This window comes from Panthera uncia (genome assembly GCF_023721935.1).
Source record: "Panthera uncia isolate 11264 chromosome D3 unlocalized genomic scaffold, Puncia_PCG_1.0 HiC_scaffold_8, whole genome shotgun sequence".
NCBI lineage: Eukaryota > Metazoa > Chordata > Mammalia > Carnivora > Felidae > Panthera > Panthera uncia.
In genome coordinates this window covers 78743046-78756907 of record NW_026057586.1, presented here as the reverse complement: position 1 = coordinate 78756907, position 13862 = coordinate 78743046, and the positions used below count along the sequence as shown (strand labels likewise).

Genomic DNA, 13862 nt, shown 5'->3' with positions numbered 1-13862 from the left:
CTGAATGAGGCTTTAGGTGCTCCTCTATGAAACAAGGGAAGGAAGAGGCCAACAGACAGGATTTCAGATCCCCACCTTGACTCTCATCATTTATTTCCACTTCTATTTCCTATAATAGGATTCTGTGTAAGATTTCATTATACAAAATGGTACCTGCTGCTGCCAATTAAGAAAAAAAGAGAGAAAAGAGGAAAAACTAACGCCGCCCCCCCCACCCCCAAGTAGATCTTCAAGGCACCTTCTTGCTAGGACAGTATTTTACCCTTAAGGAATCTGACAATTCATGGAACTAGGGATACAAGCCAAGCCAGAAAATCCCAGAGAACCAGTGGAGTCTGAGGAGGAAACATGGTCTTCAAATGTAGCAGCCACCAGATCAATAGTTTTCCTTGAAACAAGACTGAAGACTTTAACATTGAGTTAGGTTACACTTGAAGTACATCCATCACCTTTATCTTTTAGTCCCTACTCCTTTTCCCAAGCCAAAGAGCAAACTACTGATCAATTTAAAACAAAATTAATGTTTCTGTATAACATTTTAAACTCTAAGTCTGCTTCACAAAAGTCTCAAACTCCTACTATAGATCTTAATCACCAAGTAAATATTTGGAAAATAAACTGTACAAATTCTCTTTGTGTTAAAATGACAACGAACTTAAAGCCTTTCCTTCACATACAGGTGTTCTGGCTATGCATGAAATTTTACCAAGAATTATTTTATTAAATTAGTGTCTAAATTTTCTCTAAGAAATATACTAAAGGCGTTTCCCACTTGGGGATCCTGAAGTTCTTTGATGCAACCTAACAAAACTGCATATGTCAATTTTCAACACCTCAGGAACCGTGACATTTTTTATCGAAAGTAAAAAAGAACACACACAAGAAAGTATGGAAAATGAGATTCCACTTGCCAGAGATTCACTTTAAAAAGTGGCCTTCAGCATTCTTATTATCAAATCTGTATTTTTTTAAGATTTTATTTTTAAGTAATCTCTACACCCAACATGGGAGTCTCAACTCACAACCCTGAGATCAAGAGTCACACACTCCAGGGGCACCTGGGTGGCTCAGTCAGACGAGCGTCCGACTTCAGCTCAGGTCATGATCTCACGGTTCGTGGGTTCGAGCCCCGCGTCGGGCTCTGTGCTGACAGCTCGGAGCCTGGAGCCTGCTTCGGAATCTGTGTCTCATTCTCTCTCTGCCTCTCCCCCACTTGTGCTCTCTCTCTCTCTCTCTCTCGAAAATAAATAAATGTAAAAAAAAATTTAAAAAGAGTCACACACTCCATGGACTGAGCCAGCCAGGAGCCCCAATGTCAGATATTCCTAAGGAAGACTCATAGCTTCTCTAGCTTCAAGCTCCTCACCTGCAAAATGGTAATCGTATCTACCTTCCTATTTTTTTTGGTATACATTAAATAACATAACGTATGCATGGAAGTCAACACTTTGCCACATAACACCGAAACATTCAATAAGTGATGAAGTGAGTAATAATTAGTCCGCCATGCCCATTTTCTTTTGACTGCAAAAAGATGAAAATGCTGTTAAGTTACAAGGAATTTCTGAAAAGATATGACCCTAAACAACGTTTGAGATGAAAAAACAAACTGCACTCGACATGGATGAGACAGAAAGACGACAGAGACCAGAGAAACACTCTGGTCCTCCAAAAAGAAAGGCTCCTCCATGGCTTGCCTCTTGGATTTTCCCTCTAAAAATGTTAAAGCAAGAGCGGGAACAGCTACCAGAATGGACTGGAGATGAGGTGTGTTATCGTATGTACTGGGTATAACATTACCTTAACACAGACTTGGTGCTAAACCAAACCTAGTTATTACTGTGTGCTGCTCTCTTCATTACTATGTTGTGACATATACAGATGAGTAACTGTGGACCTATTCCGTCCAAGACCGTATCCACTGCCGCATATGGCTCTAGAGCACGCAAACCAGGTGCTGTCCAAACTGAGACGCACTGTGCGTATAAAATATACACCAGGTTCTAGAGAGTTAGTTCAAAAAGGGAATGTAAAACACCTCAATATTTTTAATACTGATTACATGTAAAAATGACACTATTTTGGTTACATTAAGTTATATAAACATATTATTTAAGTTAATTTTACATGGTTCTTTTTGTGTTCTTTAATGCAACTACTAGAAAATTTAAAATTGCTATGTGGCTCTCAATTCACACTGTATTTCTATTAGATTGGATGGTGCTGCTCTACACACTAAAGTTTATAGTATGTCTGTCTTCCACCTCCATGTACAATAAAGACGAGAACTTCTTGCCATGCTATTTCACTGTCATGTTGCGGGAGGAGATATTGCGTATATGTCCATTTCCACACATTTCCTCACACATACTTCGTGCACTTCAAAAGATTCGATTCACGCTTATATAGATGTATTATCCTAATGCTAATATTTTTGCTATATTGCAAATTAATTAATTTTTATAACCTGTACTTTATTATAAAATTTTGAGTAGCTTCTTTTTGAAACAATTATTTTCTGAATAAAAATGAGAGAGAGAAGAAAGTATACCATGTACTTTCCTGAGCAATGACACTTCCTAGCAGAGTGGTTTCTGAATGCAATATTTTGAGTCCAATAATCTTGGACAAGTCATCAGACATTTTAACATTTAACATCGCTACATTATCACTTAATGTCAAAAAGGGCAGAGGATTAACCGGTTCAAAACAAGGGAAAAAATTCATTCATCTGACCTATTCCATAGGTATCTATCTTAATATTGTTTCTTTTAATCTGTGAATTCCATGTTTGCAAAATTCTGCAGTGCAGAGTAATAAAAAAAGAAAAATGTTTAATTAAAAAAATCTACAGCAACTGGCTGGCTACCATTATTCATTTTCATACATGTCATGCTTGAGAAAGCTTTGCATATTTTAAAAAGCTATGGATCTCCTAAAGCTGTCAAAATCCAATCTCTGTATACTTCACACTTCTCCATTTGAGTAAATCAGCACACATTTATAGGTTCATAAAACTTTTTGACTCATCCCTATGACATAGTGGTTTTTCCCCTCAATTTGTTCTCATTACCAGCTGAAGTTAATGAGAAGGTATTAAAGAATGATTTGCAGTGGAATTATGTCTCTGCTTCAGAGTATCCACATAAGCTACCCCGACTTTCTTTTCTCTCGTAGAATAATGTAGTTTCCTAGGGTGAAGAATAATTGAGAGGGGGGGGGGGGGGGGGGGGGGGGAAGAAGTTCCTCCTCTTGTCATCAAACATAATAAAGTAGTTGATCTCAAAAGGAAACACAAAAAGCTCAGTATGAATTAGGAAAAGGACCATAGAAAACAAACGTTCATCATTCTTGTGTAAATTAAATTTATGAAAATTGAAACATCTTACCCTCTTATAGTGGAATATCATTCTAAAAATCATTGCGTAGCATTTATTCTACTGGGAAAAAGGCTATTAGAGAAACAAACCTAAAACATGTTTTTCCACATTTTAAACCACAAAAGTCAATTCTTAATTTGAAAACAAAAGCAAAAGGAACTCAAACGAAGACGGTGTCTTAGCTGCCTGCCATTGAAGGAATTCTAAGTTGTACAAGTTTTCACTTGCAGTTAATATTCTGTTGAAAGACAAAGAGGCGGGGAGAGGGGAGTCTCAGATGAGGCACCAGTGGGTAAGAGAACAGTCTGTGTAAGTTGCGAATAGCGCGGCAAAGCTCGATGTCCTTCTCTTACTTGGTGGGTACGGAACAGCAGCTCTTCCGTCCTTCCCAAGAGGCCGGTCTTCTGCCCCAACTGCAGGCATTTTGGATGAGCGCAGCGCAGGTGATGCAGCCTAAGGAAAGATTATTATTATTAAACCAGGGCAACGCAACTACTTCTTTTTCTCTGTTTTTCGGTTTTTTTAAATGTTTGTTTATTTTTGGGAGACAGAGAGACAGAGTGCAAGTGGGGGAGGGGCAGACAGCAGGGAAGACACAGAATCCGAAGCAGGCTCCAGGCTCCAAGCTGCCAGCACAGAGCCCGGCGCAGGGCTCGAACGCCTGAAGTGCGGGATCACGACCTGGGCTGAAGTCAGACGCTCAACCGGCTCAACCACCCAGGCGCCCCATTAGCCAACTATTTCTTAACATGTGCCTACTGATATTCTGGAATAAAGGAAAGATGCTTCCTTACACAGGATTTACCAAGCGAACTTCTGGTAATACCAGCAGACAGTGAAGCAAAGGAGAAGGCTACAAGCTGATCAAGAATGAGAACCAGAGTGACTAAGTCTCTGCACAGATCTTGCACGGGCAGATTGCACCAGCAAAGCAGAACTTGCAGACCTTAAGCAAATCTTCCTCCCAGGTGATTAGAGAAGTGGTTTCAGGGACACAATAATTAAATTAGGGTGGTGCCTCCAAGTAGTAATTAATTATCAGTCTGGTTTTCCTTCTGTTTGGAAGCAGGCAGTTAAAAGAAGTGACCTCAAGTCCTCCCAAAGTCTTATGCTTTCATTTTTCACCACACGCATGCACGCACATACACACACACACACGAACATGTGTCTTCTACTCCTATTCCCACATTTACTATTCTTCTTCATAAAACATAACCATATCATATGAAATTACTGAAATATGCAGAGGAATTTTCTTTGTTATTCAAAATAAATTAAGTCTTTTAACAGGCAAGATTATCTTTAAGAACTCAAATGAATTGGTGACCAAAAGAAAAAAGATTCTCACAAACAGAAAGCCTTTATGTGTATTTATTCAATGACATAGAGTTGAAATGTGAAATTAAATTCAAAGACATCTGAGATGAAACGTGGACAACAGCCACATAATGCCAGTTATCAGTAAGACAAATTAGCAAAAACGGTTCTAAGGTGAATGATTCTCTTGATGAAATGCCAGGCTAGAAATCAGAGTAAACAAACATTTCGGAGAAATGAAAATTAGATTAAAAATGTCCAACCCTCCATCACACATTAACGTTCCTAAAACTATATTAAAAAAAAAAAAAAGTAAATGTATCTTCACTTAGTCCAACAGTAATACATGATTTATACAGAGAGTAAGTGCAGGGGCTCGGACACCAACAGTAATCACTAGGGATGGTGGTGGTGAACAGCCCCCAGCTGCTCTGTAACGCTTGCTTTTTCCCTTTTCTTACTTCTTTCTACTTCTCTTTAATTCCTTTTCATATTTCCTCCCCACCATCACTACCGAAGCATCTAACCAAACCCTAAGGATCATCAAAACCAATCCCAGACAATACCCGGCTTTAGGGCGACAGTCACATTCCAAATGGCTCTCCGATGCCCAGATCTACCACAAGGAAACATGTCATTTCTTGTACTAATGTTTTTCTCCTCGCCATGTCCTTTTCCTTCGTGCAGCCACTGCCTGAATTTAGGTCCTTGTGTTTTAATCCAATGAAAGTTACCCAATAGTACCCCTGCTTTCTGTGTAAGAGACTGATGGAAGCCAGCTCAGGTCCACACTCAGCAGCCTTCACAGAGGAACATATTACAGGCCGAGTTCAAAGTCCAAAGCCATAAGGATGGTCAAAAACCTCTTAACCTTGTCAATCTTTACCCACCAGTCAGAGAGCAGACCAATGGTCTGTTCTTTATCCCCCCAACCCCAAGCTAGTTCGTTCTTGTTGCTTAATCAAGGCTCATTCCAGGCTCAAACTGATGTCTCTCCCCTCTATCTCAATAACCCTGTCTTTCCACATCTCAAGTCAAATCCATTCTTGGAGGCCATTATGATATCATCTTCTAAGTACTTACATTACTAATAGTGTATAATATCGGTTAATCAGATACATTTTATTTTACAGTGAGAACAGGCTTTAGAATTCTGATTCCTACTTAAAGTTTAAGCCTTAACTTAAACACTGTTTGCCTGTCACTTCGAACTTGAACACCCAGCATCTTTAGATGCAAGTCAATTACTACACTGTCAGTAATAAGTATGCGCACGTGTGTGTGTGTGTGTGTGTGTGTGTGTGTATTTTTGAAGTATATTTTTACATTTATTTACAAGCTATTTCTCCTGAGGTCTGTGAGTATCTCAAGTATAAGGGTGGTAATATTTGTAACCTCATGTACATGTCACAACGGAACTGATCATCAAGTGATTAACAAATATATGGGAAAAGGGCAGAAGGGAAGGAAGGTAAGTACATAAGTGATAGAAAAATAAACTTACTTCTCTGAAGAGAGGGCCTATCTTACTCATTTCTAGGCCCCCCAGAAATTATAGGTACTTCCATTTGCCCAAAAGTACAGAGATGGTTAGGAGGATGAGGACACAAATCTCCTGACTCAGTTCAGCTGTTCACCCAAGAATTTTAAATTTTATCTGTCACTTTAACCACATCATACCTGGTATTATTTAACTTCTTTGTACGTAAAGCCTACTTCCCCACTACGGTGTCATAACCTTAAAAACTATGCATCGTACTTGTCTATCTCTCAAAATGTAGACTACTTTCTGGCTGATGAGATGAATAAAATGTTATGGGCATTATCTTTAAAATCTGAGCTAAAGGGTCTACATAATACACTTCTACTAGTCTCATGATAGTTAGAAGGATTTAAAAATTAACTGTGAAAGGAGCAGCCGGGTGGCTCAGTCAGCTAAGCATCGACTTCTTGGTTTCGGCTCAGGTTACGATCTCGTGGTTTGTGAGTTCGAGCCCCATGTTGGGTTCCATGCTGACAGCACAGAGCCTGCTGGGGATTCTCTCCCTCTCTGCCCCTCTCCCACTCGCTTTCTGTTTCTCTCAAAATAAATAAATAAAACCTAAAAGAAAAAAAAAGCGCTCAGTCTTTAAAAAAAATGTTTTTAAACTAAATGTGAAGATTTTTGGGCTCGCTTCGGCAGCACATATACTGAATGTGAAAGATTTTAATATTTACAACAGGAATAACACTAATAATAAAAAAACAAAAAAACCAACCATCAACAAACAGAACCCAAGGCGCGTTAGAGACGACACGAGCCACTTTTAGAATCCTTTCAAGGTATACCAACGTTTTTGAAGAGGATTCTGAACCTGAAACAGGGCCCCCAAATTCAGCAGACCAAACAGTAAGGAGGAACTCCAACAGTGACACACATCCTCCCATTTCGGGAAGTTTCTGCTTGTGGAGCCACGGCAGACTCACCCCAAGTTCGTCGTCATCGGAATTATCAAAGATGTTGTCTAGGTCGTGCAGGGAAGGTGCCAGATCTGTCACCTGGGTAAGGCTACTGGAGCCGGCTCTGCCAGCAGCACTGTCCTGCCGGACATCTGCAGGGAAGGAGGCGAAGACCCAGAATGAACAACTTCACCGAGAGAGGACCGAGGAGAGGACATGGGTCTCAATGAGCAGACCTGCCTGTGAATTTTTTCCCTAGGTTTTCAGTTAAATTTAGAGACAATTATTTCCAAATATGTTTATCAGTTTTGAAAATAACTGAAAAACAAACAATGAAAAATTCAAGATGAGATCAAATTATTGGTATTACAGTGAAAATGTAATTCTAAATTGAGAAGCATCTCCCTTGCATTTTACTTTAGCAACAATCCAAGTGAGGCAAATAGTCATTGTACACACCTGTTTTAGTAGCAGAACTGAAAATAGACATGGCATTTTTCCCATCAGGCACCGGCGTGGAATGACCTGGTGTAGTGACATCCTTGGTACCAAATCCATCCTCTGACTGTATAATAAATTCAGCCAAACAAAACACATGAACACCAACCCAAAGTGTGCAATATGAGGGAGAACACAAAGAATTAGAGGGGAGAATGGAACTTGTTATGAGCACAAGTATGATAAACCATGGTCTATGCAACCAAGGGAAATAAAAGATCGGTCCTTTTCCCTGAATTTAAACAGAACCCCAAACTCCCACACTTTCCCTCCAATCCTATGGCACATTCTGAGTCAATCTGGGTTTCATGGCTAATCAGTACTGGTGGCATTTGACTACAGTCCTGCCGTGGTGTTAAAAGCTGCCTTTAATAACATTTTAGATGCTGAACTGCGGTTCGAGCTTTCTGGACCCAGACAGATCTCTGTAAAGGAATCCTGGAAGCATTTTCCGGAATGGTACTGGCTTCTTAATTGTCCTACTTCCTCTACTCTCAAGAATACCTCTTCAAATGGCCCAGTATTTTGGAATGCTATAAAATTTAAGGCTAAAGACAGCACACACCCCCAGTACTCGTTTTTATGACAATGAAACCAGTAAAAGTAACACCGACATAAGCCAGGAGGTAGTGTTGGTATTCATTCAGACACATATATAAAGCACTTGGTATGGCAGACATACCAAGCACTCAATAAACAATAGACACTGGCATCAGCCTATTTCTTCTTCACATTTTGGGTGTTTTGGAATAATAATTAAAAAGAAGGGAGCAGGGAGCATAGGCCAACCAGAATTAGCGTATGAGAGGAAGCATGCACTGTACAAGCTACAGCCTGGAAAATATGAGGCTTCATTTATGCTCAGCGGACTCTTAAACAAAGGTGAGCCATGACATAAAAAGGAACAATACGCTGTTCAATACAATAGTACCAAGAGCATGAATGTGGGGACAGAGCAATCAGGCAAGACTATCTCAAACATTCTGCCTCAGAAGTTTTCCCACACACGTTGTACTGACAGAGATCAAAACCCACACCATGCTGGACACCGTCTATGTTAAATGGTACCTTATTCTTTTTCAGGGAATCTTTCTCTGCCCCTTGTTTGCATTTCTTGTTTGCCGTAAAGATGTATTTTATGTCGCCATCCTCAAAGGTGTACGGATCATTGACTTCTCCCAAACTGTCTCCAGGTTGCTGAGACAGAGGCAACGGGTCAAGGAAGTGGAGTGGCTGCATCTGGGGCTGCTTTTCTTGCCAGATTTTAAACCGTTTGTTAGGTTGTGCTAAGAGTCTAAAAGGGAAAACAAACAATGATTTAAGCAAGCTAAAGTAAAAAGATTGATGTTTAAAAAAAAAAAAGCAGCATTTATGATTTAAAGCATTTGCAAAGCTTAAATGAAACTTAGAAAATTTATCTCTATAAAGAAGTTCTTTTAGAGAGTACGTTCACAAATAAAATTTAGTAGGTCTTTGTGAGGAGTAGATGCTTTTGTCTCTGATTCCACGGATTCCGGTTAAGAGCACAGATGGGCTTTAAGAACAGACTGTCTAGGTTCAAGTTCAGTCTACGTCAGTGACTAACTGCATGACCCTCGCTTCTTTCTCAGCTATGAAATAAAGTAGTAATATGGTGGTGGTGAAGAGTACCTGAGATGGTCTGTGTAAACTGTGAAGAATAACGGGGCAGCTCAAAAGCACTATAAATAGTATTATTACTGGAGGCAGGATACACACTTGAATGCACCCGAAGCCCTGCTTAAAAGTGTCAGCATATAAAGGTGGCACTGACCACAATACGGAAAGTCTCATCAAGCTACATTCTTTGACTAACGAACAGCAGGCCAAAAATACATCCGTACGAATGTACTAAATGCCATAATGAGACCTTTATATGCCAACATGTTTAAACAACGACACGTGTGTGCATGCGTGCGAAAACTCAAGAAGGACAAAGCACTTGACTTTGAAACACTTTCCAAATGCAGAGTCTCGAATGGTGAAGAAAAGCCTCCTTCATTTGGCTCTGGAGGGACAGAATGGAGACATGAGGAGGGTAGCCCTGATCCTCGAGACCCTATGCCTCGGTCGGCGGGCGATCGGGTGGGTGGGACAGAGTCTCCTCACCTTTGCAGCGCGGTGCTCTCTGAGTTTACCTCCATTTTGGCATCACACCTCTCGCCCTGGAGCTCTGGAGGCCGGAACTCAGCATCGTCAACGGGCGGGAGACGGTAGCTGTTCCACGACTTGTCTGACGACTCCGGGTTCGAGGGCCTAATCCCACAATATAAGGCTGTCTCGCTGACCTCTGCCATCAGAGGCAGTCTTTGGCCTACGAGGACAGTTCTGTCATCCAGAGTTGACAACTGCTGGAGTTCCAGCCCATTTCCATAGAGGGCTGGGTTCACAGGGACAGATGGCGGGTCCAAACTCTCCGTTTCCTGACCTCGTGGCTGAGGGCTGAGTGTTGGCGGCAGAGGGGAAATAGGGGAATGAGGTGAATCCATAGGATTCAGATTCATTTGCTTGCTTGTATTTCTGGAAGGCACGGCCATTTGTTTATCATACTTCCTACTGCTAGACACCTCTAGGGAGGAGTCGATCCCTGCCAACCCTAGCTTCTGTCCTGGTGTATCTTGCTCCACACAGAACTCGTCAGCCACAGACGGCCTGTGGTGAAACGGTATCAAGGGTCTCTTCTGCAGCTTGTCTCCCTTTTCTGGTCTTTCTGTCGTTTTGTGCTTGGAAGCAGGAGGTGGCAGAGATGAAGATGATGACGGTCCTGCACCGAACCCTGGCTGAGACGCTGCGGGAGGTCGACTGGGTCCCACCGCACAACGTTTTAGAAGCTTATGCCTGAAATGAGAATTAAAATCAGGCTAAGAAACACACACCTGAGAACAAGCGCACTCTTCTGGAAGTCTGACATCCCCGCACCATTATGACGTTACAAAAGAGATGCCTCTCAGAAGGCTGTACCTTCTAAGCACACACTGGCTGCACTAACACACGGAAAAGGTCTCCAGGTTCATTATTTTTATAATGACAAAAACTGCGACACACTCTGACAGAGAGTAGTGAACCAATCGCACACAATCCAGCCGGTAAGAGATGGACTTAACGTCGCTAGCGCGTACCAAAAGACAGATTTGCAAAATCCCCAAATCTTTCAAGTTTGGTAAGGGACTCAGATAACGTGTTCACACTGCATGTTAAAACCAAGAGTAATGAGATCATTTGCCAAGAAAGAGAGAAAAAAAAGCTTCCAATTTCTATCTTACAACACTCTACTAAGTCCAATATAGAATGGTTTATAACAGCTTGTAGTCTTGTCAATCGGGAACAAAATAATTATGCGATTTTCCCCCGAAGTGTGAAACCAAGGGTCGATCCTACAAATATTTAATAGAATAAGCGGACTACAAGCCTTATATGCCACTATTATCGGAAAAAAGAAGGAAGGAAAGACAACTTTGGATCTTACAGACTCACAAACTTAGAAGTAAAAAGAGGGGGAGTGACTACTAAAAGCACACATGTACACAAATGCACCTGTGCTGAGCCGGATGGCAAGTCTGCTCATACCCTAACACACTTCTTGGTAAGCACAGGTGTGAGCTATTGCTCAGTAAGGGCCCACGAGACGACGCCAAGGTTTAATCTGTGCAACAAAGTTATATAGCAGGTCAGCCAGTTCCTCCCAATATATAAATCAACCCAGGGAAACATGTAAGCTCTCCTGCCGGTGTAGCAGTAACTCTCTGAGGCCGCTAGGGTGGCATTAAATTACTGTTGCATTGCACTAAATGATGCCCTAGTGGGCAGTAAAACGGATTTGTGTGGCATAATGGGATGGTTTAGTGGGACAGCAGGATGGCCACCCTGCCCCATAAGGCCATTAAACAGTGTGAGGAGTGGACCATTCCATAATGGGTTTGGTAATCCTGCAGTAGATAATCCAAAAAGACTCTTGCTAAAGTCCTTGCTACTCAAAAAAAAAAAAAATTCTGACTTTGAAGAAGGTTGTTTAAGCATAAGGCTATTGTCAATAAGGTAAAAATTGTGCTTTAAATCTGCAGGGCACCATACCACAGTAAGAGGTGAATGTCTCATCTGAAAAATATCTCAATCAAATCTTCTAGGGGTGCTTATTTTAAAACCTAAGCTCTAAAAGTCTTTTACATAAAACTTTTTCATTTGGACTTTCTCAGAGCATTTAACCACACCAATCCTTTGATAGATATTTTATGATAGCCTCTTCAAAGTAAGGACTTTTTGCAAACTAGATAATCTCATATAAAGTCATCTTTTTTTCAATTGTACTTAACGACTCAGCTACATTGTGAAATGGTTACAATTAGGGACACATCAGTAAGTAACAGACTATCACTGCAAATCTCTGAACAGGTAAAAGGCCTCCATGGAGCAGGCAGGCAGATCAGGCTCAGAAAGCTAACTATATGGGTGGTCCATTGGTGGGAAGAAACCAGAAGCAGGGCCAAACATTGTAGAAACACACACAGTGGCTAAAAGAATGGGGAAAATAGAATTACTATCATAGATATTTCAAAGGAAGTCATTGTGAAATACAAGGATAAAAATCATCTATAAAATGGAAGAAAAATATATAAATGATAATGTCTCTAGGCTGAGAAGGGAAAATGGTGACTTAAAAAAATGTGCCTGATCTGTGAGAAAAGAGACTTGTCAATATCAAGGGTATTTCTCAAAGGTACCCCCGTAAATATAAGACTAAAGCATATATGGGAAGTCACGTCTAGAGATAAGTATTTGGGACTCAACAGAACCAAATGCAAAGCTACAAAACAGACCTGAAGGTAAGGATCTGGTGAAGAAGAAAAAGGATTAACTTCAGGGACAAAAGAAAACGTGTTATTTATTTACACTTCAGGTAAAAAGAACTTGAGGTGCCAAATAAAAATGTCACAGAAATCAGTAAAAAGGTGAAAAATCTAGATTAAGACCAAAAACAAGACGAAGGCACAAGCAAAGTTAAATACACTAACGTTGTTATCCCAGGTGCTTTCTAAAGGTGGCCTACAACTTGGCTGTAGGCTGCTTAGAAATCCATGTTAATAGGAAAATGCTTTTTGTCACACAATTTACAATGGCCAAGAAACAGAAGTAAAACAGATTCAGCTGACATACTATACCTACCCTGAGATCAGAGAGAGATTCTCACATGCTCAGAGAGGAGCAACTTCTTCAAAAACATCCTCTTTGAAAAAATCAATAGTGAGTTTTATTAGGCTGATACTTACAATGTTTCTCAAAGGAAAAAAAAAAAAAAAAGGCTGACTAGTAAGGCAGAGCTTGACAAAGAGAATCAACAATAAGGGCAGGGGAGGACAGGAAGGTGGTGTCAAAACTGTTGTTTAAGTGTGTATACACATGCGCATGTGCATGCGTACACACACACACACACACAGTTTGCATATATTCTCAGGGGTCATTTGACTGCCTCCTTACTCGGAAGCCAACTTATTTATGCCACATTAAGAACCCCTATCAAAACTAGGGAAATGAATGGCCTTTTTCTTAATATGCATGATCTTCACTGAACTTTTTCTAAGTGCTGAGCAGTATCCCATGTGAAAATACACAGTTTGGAAGCAAAGCTACTTCTAGTTGCTCATTAAGTGAATAATCACCATCACATGTTCAACAGTCAGCTGAGCTGGGGGTAAGGCTGACACACACTTAAGAAATCCAAGAACCTTGGGGTGCCAGGTGCCTCAGTCGGTTAAGCAACCAGCTCTTAATTTTGGCTCAGGTCATGATCCCAGGGTTGTGGGATTGAGCCCTGCGTTGGGCTCAGTGCTGAGTATGGAGCCTGCTTAAGATTCATATCCTCTCTCTCTCTCTCTCTCTCTTTCTCTCCCCCCCGCCCTTGGCCACTTGCACGCTCTCATTCTTTCTCTCTCGAAATAAATTAAGAAAGAAAAGAAAAGAAGAGAAAAGAAAAGAAACCTAAGAACCCTCATGAGTGCCCAGGACAACAGGACTCCACTACCACAAGGAGTGATAAGTCAAGGTGATACCCATGAGAGCAAAAATTTTCTACAGAGATCAACTCAAGGTTCTATTCAAATATCTAAATGAATGAACAAGAATTTTAGCCATTGGCAGATGTTGTTACCAAATACCTGCCTCAAGCATCAAAACACACCAGTACCAACAACAAAACAAATTATCTATGGAAGGCCT

The 13862-nt window shown here is 40.8% G+C and overlaps 1 protein-coding gene across 5 annotated transcripts in view; it reads right to left on the bottom strand.

The window, feature by feature from the left end:
• MED13L (mediator complex subunit 13L) overlaps positions 1-13862 on the bottom strand; it is a 304813-nt gene that overhangs the window by 35997 nt on the left and 254954 nt on the right. For all 5 annotated transcript variants that reach the window (XM_049619895.1, XM_049619896.1, XM_049619899.1 and 2 more), the window contains 5 exons: positions 9762-10490; positions 8703-8928; positions 7596-7701; positions 7164-7288; positions 3734-3833 (listed from right to left, as the gene is read on the bottom strand). In XM_049619895.1, the coding sequence (XP_049475852.1) occupies positions 3734-3833; positions 7164-7288; positions 7596-7701; positions 8703-8928; positions 9762-10490 (1286 nt within the window). The remainder of the gene's footprint in view (positions 1-3733; positions 3834-7163; positions 7289-7595; positions 7702-8702; positions 8929-9761; positions 10491-13862) is intronic.